A 13,414-nucleotide genomic window follows, 5' to 3' on the forward strand; every position below is an offset into this window, starting at 1 on the left:
TAATTCAACATTTGCTGTAAGTAGTGGACAGTCTTTAATACCACATAGGAAAGATAAAATAATTCATCTTTTATTTCTAATTTCACCATTTGCTAGCTCTGTGGGTAAGTTATTTAACCTAACTCTTCCTTTGTTTCTTTTTCTCTAAAATATACATAATAATAGTACCTACCTCATGGAGTTGTTGAGAGGATCAAATGAGTTAGGACACTTAGCAGTGCTGGCAATATAGTGATTGCTGTACAATTATTGGCTTTTATTATTATTACTTTACATAGCAGAATTCCTACATCTCAGGTGTTGTAGTTATCTTTACTATTTGCAAGAAAATGAACTTTAAGGTATATTTTCTCACTTTATTTCTTGGTCCTAACAATTTTTTCCAGCTTTAACTCTGCCTCCCTTTTTGTATGTTGAGCTTTTTATTCTACAGTCTTGCTGAACTCATTTATTAGTTCTAGTAGTTTTTTAGTGGATTCCTTAGGAATTTCTAAATATAAGGTCATGTTGTCTACAAATGGTTTTACCTCTTTTCTAATCTGAATACCTCTTATTTCTTTTTTCTTGCCTGATTACCCAGGCTAGAATCTTCAGTACAATGTTGAATAAAAGTGGCAAGAAGAGACATCTTTACTTTATTCCTGAACTTAGTTTAGGGGAAAGCATTCAGTCTTTCTTCATTAAATAGGATGCTAATTATGGGGTTTTGTAGATATATTTTATCGGGTTGAAGAAATAGCCTTCTATCCCTAATTTGTTGAATGTTTTTATCATGAAAGAGTATTAGATTCTGTTAAATGCTTTTCTTGCGTCTGTCAAGATGATCATTTTAATAAAGGAATAAAGAATAAGTACCAGTGTATTATTGTGGTAGGTTTCATTGATTTATGTTGAACCTATCTTGAATTCCAGGGATAAACACCACATATTCATGGTGTATCTCTTTTTTATATGTTCCTAGATTTAGCTTGTGTTTATTTTCATAAGGGGTATTGGTCTATAGTTGTTGTTTTTCCTTGTGATGTGTACCTCCCTTTTTAAATGACAACTTTCTCGGATCACTATTGCATTAATCAAATCCTCACCATAATCCTAGTTGTATCAAGACTTGACTATTTCATCCTTCTCTTTTTGGACCTACCTTCTTATAGGGTTAATTTTCCAGAATTAGTCTCAAAAGAGTAGTAAAATTATTTGTCTTATCTACTTTTAAAAATATTTTCATTTAGGGGCACCTGGGTGGCTCAGTTGGTTAAGCATGTCTTCCACTCAGGTCATGATCTCAGGGCCCTGGGATCGAGTCCCGCATCAGGCTCCCTGCTCAGCGGGAAGCCTGCTTCTCCCTCTCCCTCTGTCCCTCCTCCCTGCTTGTGCTCTCTCTCTCTGTCTCAAATAAATAAATAAATCTTAAAATATATTTTTTTTCATTTAAACACTTTCCTTTTCACTGAGTTTGTTTTCTATCCTTGGTTTCAATTTCCTCCATCTATCTAATATTTTAGACAACTTTCCATCTCTGACTTTTTGTGTTGCTATCACTTTGTGTTCCTGATCCCAGTTCTGTACCATTTCTTCTGGACCACATACCATTTCACATTTCTAGGTTATTAGGCATCCCTTCCACCCTTGCTCAAAGATCATTCTTGGTCCTACTACTTGAAAACACCTTATCCAGGAGATGGAAAAAAGTATTAATCCCACATTATCAGTCAGCTGTACACATGAACATGCACCTAAAAATGCCACAAACTTCAAAGTTTATATAGATTTGAAATATTTTATGTTACCCTGTTTTATTTCTGTGCATCTTTATTTATTTGTGCTTAGATTATAAAAAAATCTCAACATCAGTATACTAATGTTAATAGGTAAGCTTGACTTTAGGAGACAGAGGAGGACAAGGTTTTTTTGTTTAACATAGGACCATAAACACAAAAGTTTGTTTTCTTTTATCTTCCATCTCTAGGTGGAGTATGTGTTTACAGATAAAACTGGTACACTGACAGAAAATGAGATGCAATTTCGGGAATGTTCAATTAATGGCATAAAATACCAAGAAATCAATGGTAGACTTGTTTCTGAAGGACCAACACCAGACTCTTCAGAAGGAAGCTTATCTTACCTTAATAGTTTATCCCATCTTAACAACTTAACCCATCTTACAACCAGTTCTTCTTTTAGAACCAGTCCTGAAAATGAAAGTGAACTGGTAAGCAACTTTTAAATTAATAAATTGGAATTTCATTTTAAATAATTCTCTTTGATAGTTACTGGATTGTAGGAGAAAAAATTTAAGTGTCAGTGGGGCAAGGAATATATACTTGAAATGTATATCCTTTGATTCAGCCCTGAGAATTTGTAGTCACAACCCATTTTTACTTGCAAATTAATATGTGTCTGCCTTAGTTCTCTGAGTATTTAAATGAGACTAAGTGGAGAAACCTTACTGCCTTGAAGTGAAGAAGAAAAAACTTTGCTAAGAAATAGAATTTAAATGTATCTAATACTTTTTGAAATCTCAACTTTTTCCACAAAAGAGTTTTCATCTTTACTTGCAATTTGGCTATGTTTCCTAAAAAGATACTCTTATGTTGAAGGGTTATAAGCAATTTTACTCTTTGGAGTCAGAAGCAACCAGCTAGCATTCAGGCAGTTCAGGATTGTAGCACTCCTGTTGTAGATCAAAGATAACCAAATTATTAACTGTATTTATTGACATTTTTTTCGAATTCTGCTTACAGTTTTCTAAATGTTACTTGGGAATGGTATTTTTATTGAGAATATTATCTTTCTACAGATTAAAGAACACGATCTCTTCTTTAAAGCAGTCAGTCTCTGTCACACTGTACAGATTAGCAATGTTCAGACTGATGGCATTGGTGATGGTCCCTGGCAATCCAACTTTGCACCCTCCCAGTTGGAATACTATGCATCTTCACCAGATGAAAAGGCTTTAGTGGAAGCTGCTGCAAGGTAGTTTGATCTAATTTCCAAATCTTCAGAAAAACACCTTTTAAATGAAAATGTGCATATACTAGAAAATTACTTTAAATTGTCAGACAAAATTCATAAACACATAAAGGTAGAAGTGCACTCTAAATTGTAAATGAGAATTTTATATGTGTTATTAATGTTGTTGTCAAGCTTGCATTAATCATATTTTGAAGAGATCTTTAAAAATCTGGTTACTACGAAATATAAAGAATATAATTTGTGAGAAATACTTGTGTATGTATTGTTTTGAACCTACTCTGATTCTTCACGTTCTTAAAAACAATGCCATATTCAAAGAAATATTTTAAAATACATCTTAAATGTATACTTTAAATGTTTTTATTCATGCTAAGTTATAATGACATATTATGAAACATGAAATATCATCCTTAAATCTTATATTTCTTTATCTTTTAATCCCTAGAATTGGCATTGTATTTATTGGCCATTCTGAAGAAACTATGGAAGTTAAAACACTTGGAAAACTGGAACGGTAATTTTTTTCTATACTGTAGTTTTCTATGTATTTAATATAGAACAGGAATCTGTAAACTGTGGCCCATAAATCATATCTGACCTACAGCCTGCAAACTTCATTACATTGTTGAGGGATTGTTTCCGTTTTTTTTTTTTTTTAATGCAACAGAGACCATATATGGCCTGCAAAGCCTAAAATATTTACTACCTGGACCTTTATAGAAAAAGTTTACTGACCCCTGCTCTAGAATGATGTAATACTATGTTGTACTTCATCACAGTAATAACAATATCCTACTCTGACTCTTTCGTTTGTATTTTAGCTTAATGTTTCTTGAATTTACTCATATGTTTATTTTTATACACCCCTGGGATAATGAGTCTCATGAGTTTTCAATAAATAAAGAAAAACTTCTTCATATTTCCTATGATTTTATTTTTCAAACATTAAGGAACAACTGCCTTTTTCCAATATTTACATTGCTTGATAAATTAGTCCATTCCTGTTCTATTCATACCTTTCATGGTTTTACCAATTCCAGTCATATCTCAACTCCAGCTGTCCCTTTCCAAATTGTGCTTTTCCAAACTAAAATAGAGCCTATTCTTTGCTATTTTAATGTAGAAGCCTGTCTAGCTCATTTCATCAACTTATGAACCATCATCCCACTCTGTTTTTTTTTTTTGAGATGTACACATCATTATGTATGTATATCACTATATAAATCTATCCAGAAAACTTCAAGCCACACCTGACCTATCCACACATACTCTTTTACTACTCCTTATAAAGGCATTTGTTACCCCACCTGTACATACGTTCACTGTGTCAGGTTCAGAATCGCTGCTATAATGATCCTCTGTTACTAATGTGAGTGTGTTGTATTTCTCAGGTATGTTTGGGCAGAAAAGAGGGTTGAGAATCAATTACCTTTTTTAGTGAGAAAAACGTGAAGCTGGGCAGATCTGGATTCCAATCCTTGCTGTGCCACTCACAAGCTTATTTGACTTTAGGAAAATTACTTAATCTTTCTGAGTTTAATAGTCCTCATCTGTAAAATGACATAAGACCTACCTTCTTTGGTTCTCATGGGTATTAAATGACATAAGGTATGTAAAGTACATGGCATTTGGTAAGTACTCAATAAATGTCAGTTCCTTCTATTTCTATCTTGTGTTGTTATTAATGATTCATAACCCATCTTGAAAATGTAGTTGAGATTAATTTCTTGTTCTAATTCTTACTTTTATAGGGGTTCTTTTCAAATATTCACTTAATATTATTCAAAAAAAAGTAAGCTTTTGGTCTTATTTTTTCCTTAGGTACAAACTGCTTCATATTCTCGAATTTGATTCAGATCGTAGGAGAATGAGTGTAATTGTTCAGGCACCTTCAGGTAACCTATCTAAATTTTTATGAATTTTTATTTATCTAATATTAAGAGTTTGATAACTGATTTTTCTTTTTAGGTGAGAAACTTTTATTTGCTAAAGGAGCTGAATCATCAATTCTTCCTAAATGTGTAGGTGGAGAAATAGAAAAAACCAGAATTCACGTAGATGAATTTGCTTTGGTGAGTGTAAATTTCTAAGCTAAGATATACATATGAAAGATTTAAGGCTTCATTTTTGCATTAGTAATTTATCAAAAAGTATAGAATTTCTGCAGTTCTGTTACATTATGTGTTGGCTTCTACATTCTTTGGTTAAAAATTGACTTTTAACCTGCTAAAATACAAGTCTTTTCTTTGAAACTGTTACAGCTAGGGCTTTTTTGGCTGCAAAGACCATTCAAATTAATATATTAAAAAGAGGAGTTTAGGGGCGCCTGGGTGGCTCAGTCGTTAAGCGTCTGCCTTCAGCTCAGGTCATGATCCCAGGGTCCTGGGATCGAGCCCCGCGTCGGGCTCCCTGCTCAGCGGGAAGCCTGCTTCTCCCTCTCCCACTCCCCCTGCTTGTGTTCCCTCTCTCGCTGTGTCTCTCTCTGTCAAATAAATAAATAAAATCTTTAAAAAAAAAAAAAAAGAGTTTACTTAAAGAATATAGGGGAATCCCAAGGATGTAGAGATAATGGAACCTTTATACATTGCTGGTGGGATTATAAATGGTACAAATACTTTAGAAAGCAGTTTAACAGTTCCTCATAAAACATAGAATAATATAGTTACTATATAACCCAGGAGTTCACTGCTAGTTATATATACCCAAGAGAACTGAAAACATATGTTCACGCAAAAACTTAGCAGCATTCCTATAGGCAAAAGGTTGGAAACATCTGAATGTCCATCAGCGGATGCATGGATTAAGCAGTGTGTCATATTCATATAATGGAATGTTGTTTGGCCATTAAAAGAAATGAAGTACTCATTTGCTATAACCTGGGTGAACCTTGAAAAGTTCCTATGCCTAGTGAAAGAAGCTAGTCACAAAAGGTCACATGTTCTGTTTATATGAAATATCCAGAATAATGGAATTTATAGGGACAAAAAACACATTAGTGGTTACCAGGGGCTAGAGGAAGGGGTAAAAGGGAAGTGTCTGCTAATGGATATGGGATTCCTTTGGGGGTGATGAAATGTTCTGAAATTAGATAGTAGTAATAGTACAACTCTGTGAATACGCTTATAAAAAACCACTGAATTGTACTCTTTAAAGGAGTGAATTTTATGGTTTGTGAATTCTCTCTGTGAAGTTCTCTCTTACTAGAAGAACGTAGGAGAATCTTACGAAACAAAGTGCTACAATTCATGTGAAGAGGAAAATTTTTAGGCAGCTCTTAGTCTTAACTCATGATCTCTCATTTCTGCATTTCTATAAATGATTGCTCTATACTCATCTCTGCCCACCTGATCTAGTTCATCTATCACACTGTAACATCCATGAGAACAGAGACATTGTTCTACCTTACACTCATTTTAATCCAGAACAATACTGGCACATAGTTGGCATTCAGTAAATATTTGTTGTAAAATGAATTAGTTTCCTATATTTATAACTCTCATGGTCCCTTAACTATTGTTTAAGAAAAGCAGTTATTTATAGGTATGGGTCATTTGTAAATCAAGGAACATCAATATTTAGAAATCTGAATAGTGTCATGTAGTATTTTATAATGTACCCTTTCCAAGTTCTGTTATTAGAATATTTATTTTGGGGGGTGCCTGGGTGGCTCAGTCAGTTAAGCATCTGCCTTTGGCTCAGGTCATGATTCCAGGGTCCTGGGATCGAGCCCCGCATCGGGCTCCCTGCTCAGCGGGAAGCCTGCTTCTCCCTCTCCCACTCCCCCTGCTTGTGTTCCCTCTCTCGCTGTCTCTCTCTCTGTCAAATAAATAAATAAAACATTTAAAAAATATATTTATTTTGGGTTTTTCTGAGGAGAATGTACAGCAAGAGAAGGAACTTGTATAGCTCTTAGATGTAGACACCAATTTTCAAATAGTAGCACCTAAGAAAAATTTATGCCCAGGAGAATCAGATAATCAAATATATAATCCTAAGTGTTGTGTAATTCTATTTCACCAGTGAAGTTATATGATGATACAGTTTAAAATCATTTGGTGACTATAGAAAGTATTATTTATTTTACATCATTATTTGAACTGTAAATTCATCATACCATAAACTCTCAGGAAATTATGGTCCCCTTTGCTTAAAAAATTTTCTTATAAAGTATATAAAGTGGATTTTTAAGTGTTAAAACAAGAGTAGAACCTGGGGCTGCCTCTCTTGACAGTCCTGAAGTTACCCCTATAGAACTTTCTGGCTTTCCAGGTAAAACAGTTTTAAAACCACAGTGAGATAATCTTTATGATCCTGTCTAGGCTTTAATATGCTACAATTTAAAAACTTTAATTATTTTGAGCAACTTTTAAGAACGCATCAGAAATTAAAAGAGCTATGATAATATGCATCGCATAACTCAGGTCATGAGGGCTTTGTGACACTTCATTTATTTCCTATTACTAAATGATAGTACTTTTTAAATTTTGTGATTGATTTTTGGTAAGGCATCCTCCGTTTATTTCAGTGACTTCTTGATTACCCATTAGTTATTTTTGTTCAATTTTTGTTTTTAATTTTTCTGTTTTAGAAAGGGCTGAGAACTCTGTGTATGGCCTATAAACAGTTGACATCTAAAGAGTATGAGGAAATAGACAGACGTCTGTTTGAAGCCAGGACTGCCTTGCAACAACGGGAAGAGAAATTGGCAGCTGTCTTCCAGTTCATAGAGAAAGACCTGATATTACTTGGAGCTACAGCAGTGGAAGACAGGTAAGCATCAAACAGGCAATATCCTTTTTCTCGTGTAAGAATTTTCTTAGCCAAGTGTTTCTAATTTATGACATATATTCCATTTATTAACATCCTATAATAATGTATTTTAAATCAAAATAGAGAGTTAAAGCCTTAATTTTTCCCAATCAGTATATACAATTTTTACTCTAGCCGGATATCTTAAATAGATGAAAGAATTCTGCTATGTACAGTTTTGCCTATAGGCTTGAATTTTTAGAATACTCCTCTGTGTGCCATACAAAGGCTTTAAACACCTGCTTAATTCTCCAGCCTCATTTCCCACCACTGCTTCCACTTTCTGCTTCAGCAGTACCAAGCTGTATGTAGTTCTCTGAACAGCTATAGTTAAAACTATTCTATTTTGTGCCTTTGTTCTTTGGCAAGGCTGTGCCTTCTGCCTGGATAATTTTTCCTTTATCCATTTGTTCATGTCTTTACAAAGTATAGCTCAGTTAGTACCCCCACTCCAATAAGACCTTTCCTTACCACTAATAGGATTAAAAATTCTCTTCTTTGTGAAGTATTCATGTTTTGTAGATAGTTCTGTGTTGTTTTTGTGGCAGTACCTTATAATTATTTCTTTAAAGACTTTCTTCTCATTAGTTTGTGAATTCCCTGAGGTCCATTTAGTCTTTGTTCCCCACCACCTGTCTCTAAGAGTGTTTGTATTTTTTAAAATTTAGGTTTTCATTTACCTTTCATTTGGCCTCATGAGATTTCTGAGACTCACCTGAAATTACATCATCCTTTATTGTCCATAATTTGATTTTTAAACTACTGATATGAAAATTTTTCTTACGAAAAAAGAGGAAAATCTTCTAATTTCAAATTTAAGACTTTCTAAATAAAATAGGAGTTTATGAAGACCATATAGTTTGGTTCTATAAAAATCAACTTTGAAGATAAATTCTTAAAATATAAAGTTATAGATGTTATGTTAACTAGATGATCACTAATTTGATTATTCCTGTTTCTTCCCTAATGGGAAAAAAATCAGTTATATCACTATACTATAATATTTTTAAGTCAGGGAGTCCAGAATTTACCTTACATGTACTATCTGGTTTATATTTAAAATGGTCAAAGATGTATTCTCTACTGCTAATATTGTTTCTTTTATTTTCAGGCTACAAGATAGAGTTCGAGAAACTATCGAAGCATTGAGAATGGCTGGTATCAAAGTATGGGTACTAACTGGTGATAAACATGAAACAGCTGTTAGTGTGAGTTTATCATGTGGACATTTTCACAGAACCATGAATATCCTTGAACTTATAAACCAGAAATCAGACAGTGAATGTGCTGAACAATTGAGGCAGCTTGCCAGAAGGTAAGAATGTAATTATCTCATGAGTTCAAGGGTCAGCAAACTATGGCTCATGGGTCAAAGATGGCCCATTGCCTGTTTTTTATAGCCCATGAGCTCAAAATAATTTTTACATTGTTTAATGGAAGAGAAAGAATCTAAAGAAGAGTAATATTTTGTGATGTGAAACTTACAAAATTCACATTTAAACATCTGTAAGTAAAGTTCTATTGAAACACAGGCACATTAGTTCATTTACATATCATCAGTTAAAGATTTTACACCACGATAGCCTGGTTGTGACAGAGACCTTATGAAGCACTTTTATAATTTCTCACTGTTGCTTGATTTACTGCAGCTTACAGTGACACCATTCTAAATCAGTAGTGTTTTGAGTGCCACCCATATTGCCCTATGACATTTTACTGTATTTTTATTATCAGTATTTATCCATCATGTCCAAACAAAAGAAAAATGGACTTTTAATATCATACTTTTAATGCACAGTGGAGTATTGATTATTTTATTATCGAATTAGATGGTATTGTATTTATTAATCAGTGACACTTTTTTAAATTTTATTTTATTATGTTAATCACCATACATTACATCATTAGTTTTTGATGTAGTGTTCCATGATTCATTGTTTGCATATAACACCCAGTGCTCCATGCAGAACGTGCCCTCTTTAATACCCATCACCAGGCTAACCCATCCCCCCAACCCCCCTCCCCTCTAAAACCTTCAGTTTGTTTCTGAGAGTCCATAGTCTCTCATGATTCGTCTCCCCCTCTGATTTCCCTCCCTTCATTTTTCCCTTCCTACTATCTTCTTTTCTTTTTTTTAACATATAACGTATTATTTGTTTCAGAGGTACAGGTCTGTCATTCAGCAGTCTTATACAATAGTGACACTTTAATATACTACCTGTTTGAAAAAACATATTCAAAAATATAAAATCTCATTAAAGATATTTATATTGTGTTAAAATGTAAAATCTCGTTATAGGTCATCATTAAGAGGTAGACATTTGCAATTGATTTTGATGATAGGGAGCATTAACTTTAAACCCCAATTAACCAAATATTATCCTCCTGCCCACAAAGAAAAGATTTCCATTCTTCTCTTTGGTAGATTTATGTTATTTAAAAAATTGTGTTCAATTAGTATTATTACATTTTTTTACTTAGTAAAAATTTTTCTCAAAATCTGTTTCTTCTCTTTTAATATCTTGGCTCACAAAACCAAAAATTGAAATATTTACTTCTGTCTCTTTACAGAAAACACTTGCCAAATCCTGATCTAGTTTATATGACTAAACTGGAAAATTAATCTGCATTTTATTGTTCAAAGATAATTACCCAAGTATTTATATTCTAAATTCATTTTCTTTTTTTCTAAGTCTGTTTTTTGTGGTCAGATCAACTTTATTTAGGAGCTCCCTTTAACACTCTGACTTTTTTTTAATTTTTTTTTTAATATTTTATTTATTTATTTGACACAGACACAGCGAGAGAGAGAGAGAGAGAGAGCACAAGCAGGGGGAGTGGGAGAGGGAGAAGCAGGCTTCCTGCTGAGCAGGGAGCCCGATGCGGGACTCGATCCCAGGACCCTGGGATCATGACCTGAGCTGAAGGCAGACGCTTAACAACTGAGCCACCCAGGCGCCCCAACATTCTGATTTTTCACAGTAAATTAGGATTGCTTCAGTTAAGCATCAGTGTTGCTCATATGTAGGTATCTTAGGTCTCCTACAGGTACCTGTCATTTGTGGTCTTATGATGCTAATACAGAAAAACAAATGTGAAAAGACTGTGCAACAGTTATCAGTGTATTTTCGGAGCTTTATTCACATTTGATATGCAGGCACTGATGTGGTACTAAACTCAATTTCATCAAAGGAAAACTTATTTAAGGAATGTTTTAAAGAGACACTACAACTCTCAGAAGGTTCTTTGTTTGAATTCAAAAACGGGGTTGATCTAGGTAATTTATACTACAGCTTGGGAGTAGTGACACCACCATTGTGGCTGCTTAAACATTTAAGTACCATAATGTCAACAAGAACTCCCTAAAACATAGAAATTAATTGCTCAGAATCATTTACTTTATATATGCTTTCTAAGATATTAATCCTGATTTTAAAAGTAATAAGTGTCCATTTAAAAAATACTGAAAATGATAAAGAAGAAGATACCTCGGAATAAACCTAACCAAAGAGGTAAAGGATCTATACTCTAGGAACTACAGAACACTCATGAAAGAAATTGAAGAAGACACAAAAAAGATGGAAAAACATTCCATGCTCATGGATCGGAGGAATAAACATTGTTAAAATGTCTATGCTGCCCAGAGCAATCTATACCTTCAACGCCATCCTGATCAAAATTCTAATGATGTTTTTCAAAGTGCTGGAACAAACAATCCTAAAATTTGTATGGAATCAAAAAAGACCCCGAATCGCCAAGGAAATGTTGAAAGAGAAAAAGCTGTGGCATTACGTTACCCGATTTCAAGCTTTATTACAAAGCAGTGATCACCAAGACAGCATGGTACTGGTGCAAAAACAGACATATAGACCAATGGAACAGAATAGAGAGCCCAGATATGGACCCTCAACTCTATGGTCAAATAATCTTTGACAAAGCAGGAAAAAATATGCAATGGAAAAAAGACAGTCTCTTCAATAAAGTGGTGCTGGGAAAATTGGACATCTATATACAGAAGAATGAAACTTGACCATTCTCTAATACCATACACAAAGATAAACTCAAAATGGATGAAAGACCTCAATGTGAGACAGGAATCCATCAAAATCCTAGAGGAGAACATAGGCAGTAACCTCTTTGACATCAGCCACAGCAGCTTCTTTCAAGAAATATCTCCAAAGGCTAGTGAAACAAAAGCAAAAATGAACTTTTGGGACTTCATCAAGATAATAATCTTCTGCATGGCAAAGGAAACAGTCAACAAAACAAAGAGGCAACCCACAGAATGGGAGAAGATATTTACAAATGACACTACAGATAAAGGGCTGGTATCCAAGATCTATAAAGAACTCCTCAAACTCAACACCCCAAAAACAAATAATCCAGTCAAAAAATGGGCAGAAGACATGAACAGAAACTTCTCCAAAGAAGACATACAAATGGCTAACCGACACATGAAAAAATGTTCATCATTAGCCATCAGGGAAATTCAAATCAAAACCACACTGAGATACCACCTTACACCAGTTAGAATGGCAAAAATTGACACGGCAAGAAACAACAAATGTTGGAGAGGTTGTGGAGAAAGGGGAACCCTCTTACAGTGTTGGTGTGAATGCAAATTGGTTCAGCCACTTTGGAAAACAGTGTGGAGGTGCCTCAAAAAATTAAAAATAAAGCTACCCTATGATCCAGCAATTGCACTACTGGGTATTTACCCCAAAGACACAGATGTAGTGAGAAGAAGGGCCATATGCACCCCAATATTCATAGCAGCAATGTCCGCAATAGCCAAACTGTGGAAAGAGCCGAAATGCCCTACAACAGATGAATGGATAAAGAAGATGTGGTCCATATATACAATGAAATATTACTCAGCCATCAGAAAGGATGAATACCCAACTTTTACATCAACATGGATGGGACTGGAGGAGATTATGCTAAGTGAAATAAGTCAAGCAGAGAAAGTCAGTTATCATATGGTTTCACTTAAGGAATAGCATGGAGGACATTAGGAGAAGGAAGGGAAAAATGAAGGGGGGTGGGAATCGGAGGGAGAGACGAATCATGAGAGACTATGGACTCTGAGAAACAAACTAAGGGTTTTAGAGGGGAGGAGGGTGGGAGGATGGGTTAGCCCGGTGATGGGTATTAAGGAGGGCACGTACTGCATGGAGCACTGGGTGTTATATGAAAACAATGAATCGTGGATCACTACATCAAAATCTAATGATGTATTGTATGGTGACTAACATAACATAATAAATTAACATAAAATTAAAAAAAAAAGATATGATGGAACATAATACAGCCATCTAAAGATAATTATTGTATTTTAGAATGTTTTCTTTAAGTCTTCTATATATGTGCTTTTAGTGAATCTGTTAAGATTATGGATATTATTTTTCCCCTTTTTGTACAAAAGCTATATTATAAAGTAAAGACTACAGTCTTTTTTTAGGCTTGCTATATGAAGTTTATATTATATTTTTAGATATACCATCTTTTTGGTAGAATATATTTCCTGAAATAACCAGAGAAGTCGATAGGATTTTGATTTACAGGCTTCTAGGAAATGTCTGTTCTAAAAATCTTGGGTAGAACAAAAAATTCCATACCTTTGAGAGTTTTA

At 34.2% G+C, this 13,414-nt stretch overlaps 1 protein-coding gene across 1 annotated transcript in view; it reads left to right on the forward strand.

The window, feature by feature from the left end:
• The window catches only part of ATP11B (ATPase phospholipid transporting 11B (putative)), a 123,967-nt gene that overhangs the window by 61,659 nt on the left and 48,894 nt on the right, over nucleotides 1-13,414 (forward strand). The window contains exons 13-19 of the mRNA XM_034999654.1: nucleotides 1,967-2,209; nucleotides 2,798-2,973; nucleotides 3,419-3,487; nucleotides 4,795-4,868; nucleotides 4,942-5,045; nucleotides 7,562-7,743; nucleotides 8,894-9,097. Of these exons, the coding sequence (XP_034855545.1) occupies nucleotides 1,967-2,209; nucleotides 2,798-2,973; nucleotides 3,419-3,487; nucleotides 4,795-4,868; nucleotides 4,942-5,045; nucleotides 7,562-7,743; nucleotides 8,894-9,097 (1,052 nt within the window). The remainder of the gene's footprint in view (nucleotides 1-1,966; nucleotides 2,210-2,797; nucleotides 2,974-3,418; nucleotides 3,488-4,794; nucleotides 4,869-4,941; nucleotides 5,046-7,561; nucleotides 7,744-8,893; nucleotides 9,098-13,414) is intronic.

This window comes from Mirounga leonina, unplaced genomic scaffold (assembly GCF_011800145.1).
Source record: "Mirounga leonina isolate KUSES-001 unplaced genomic scaffold, KU_Mleo_1.0 Mir_115, whole genome shotgun sequence".
NCBI classification, from domain to species: Eukaryota; Metazoa; Chordata; class Mammalia; order Carnivora; family Phocidae; genus Mirounga; species Mirounga leonina.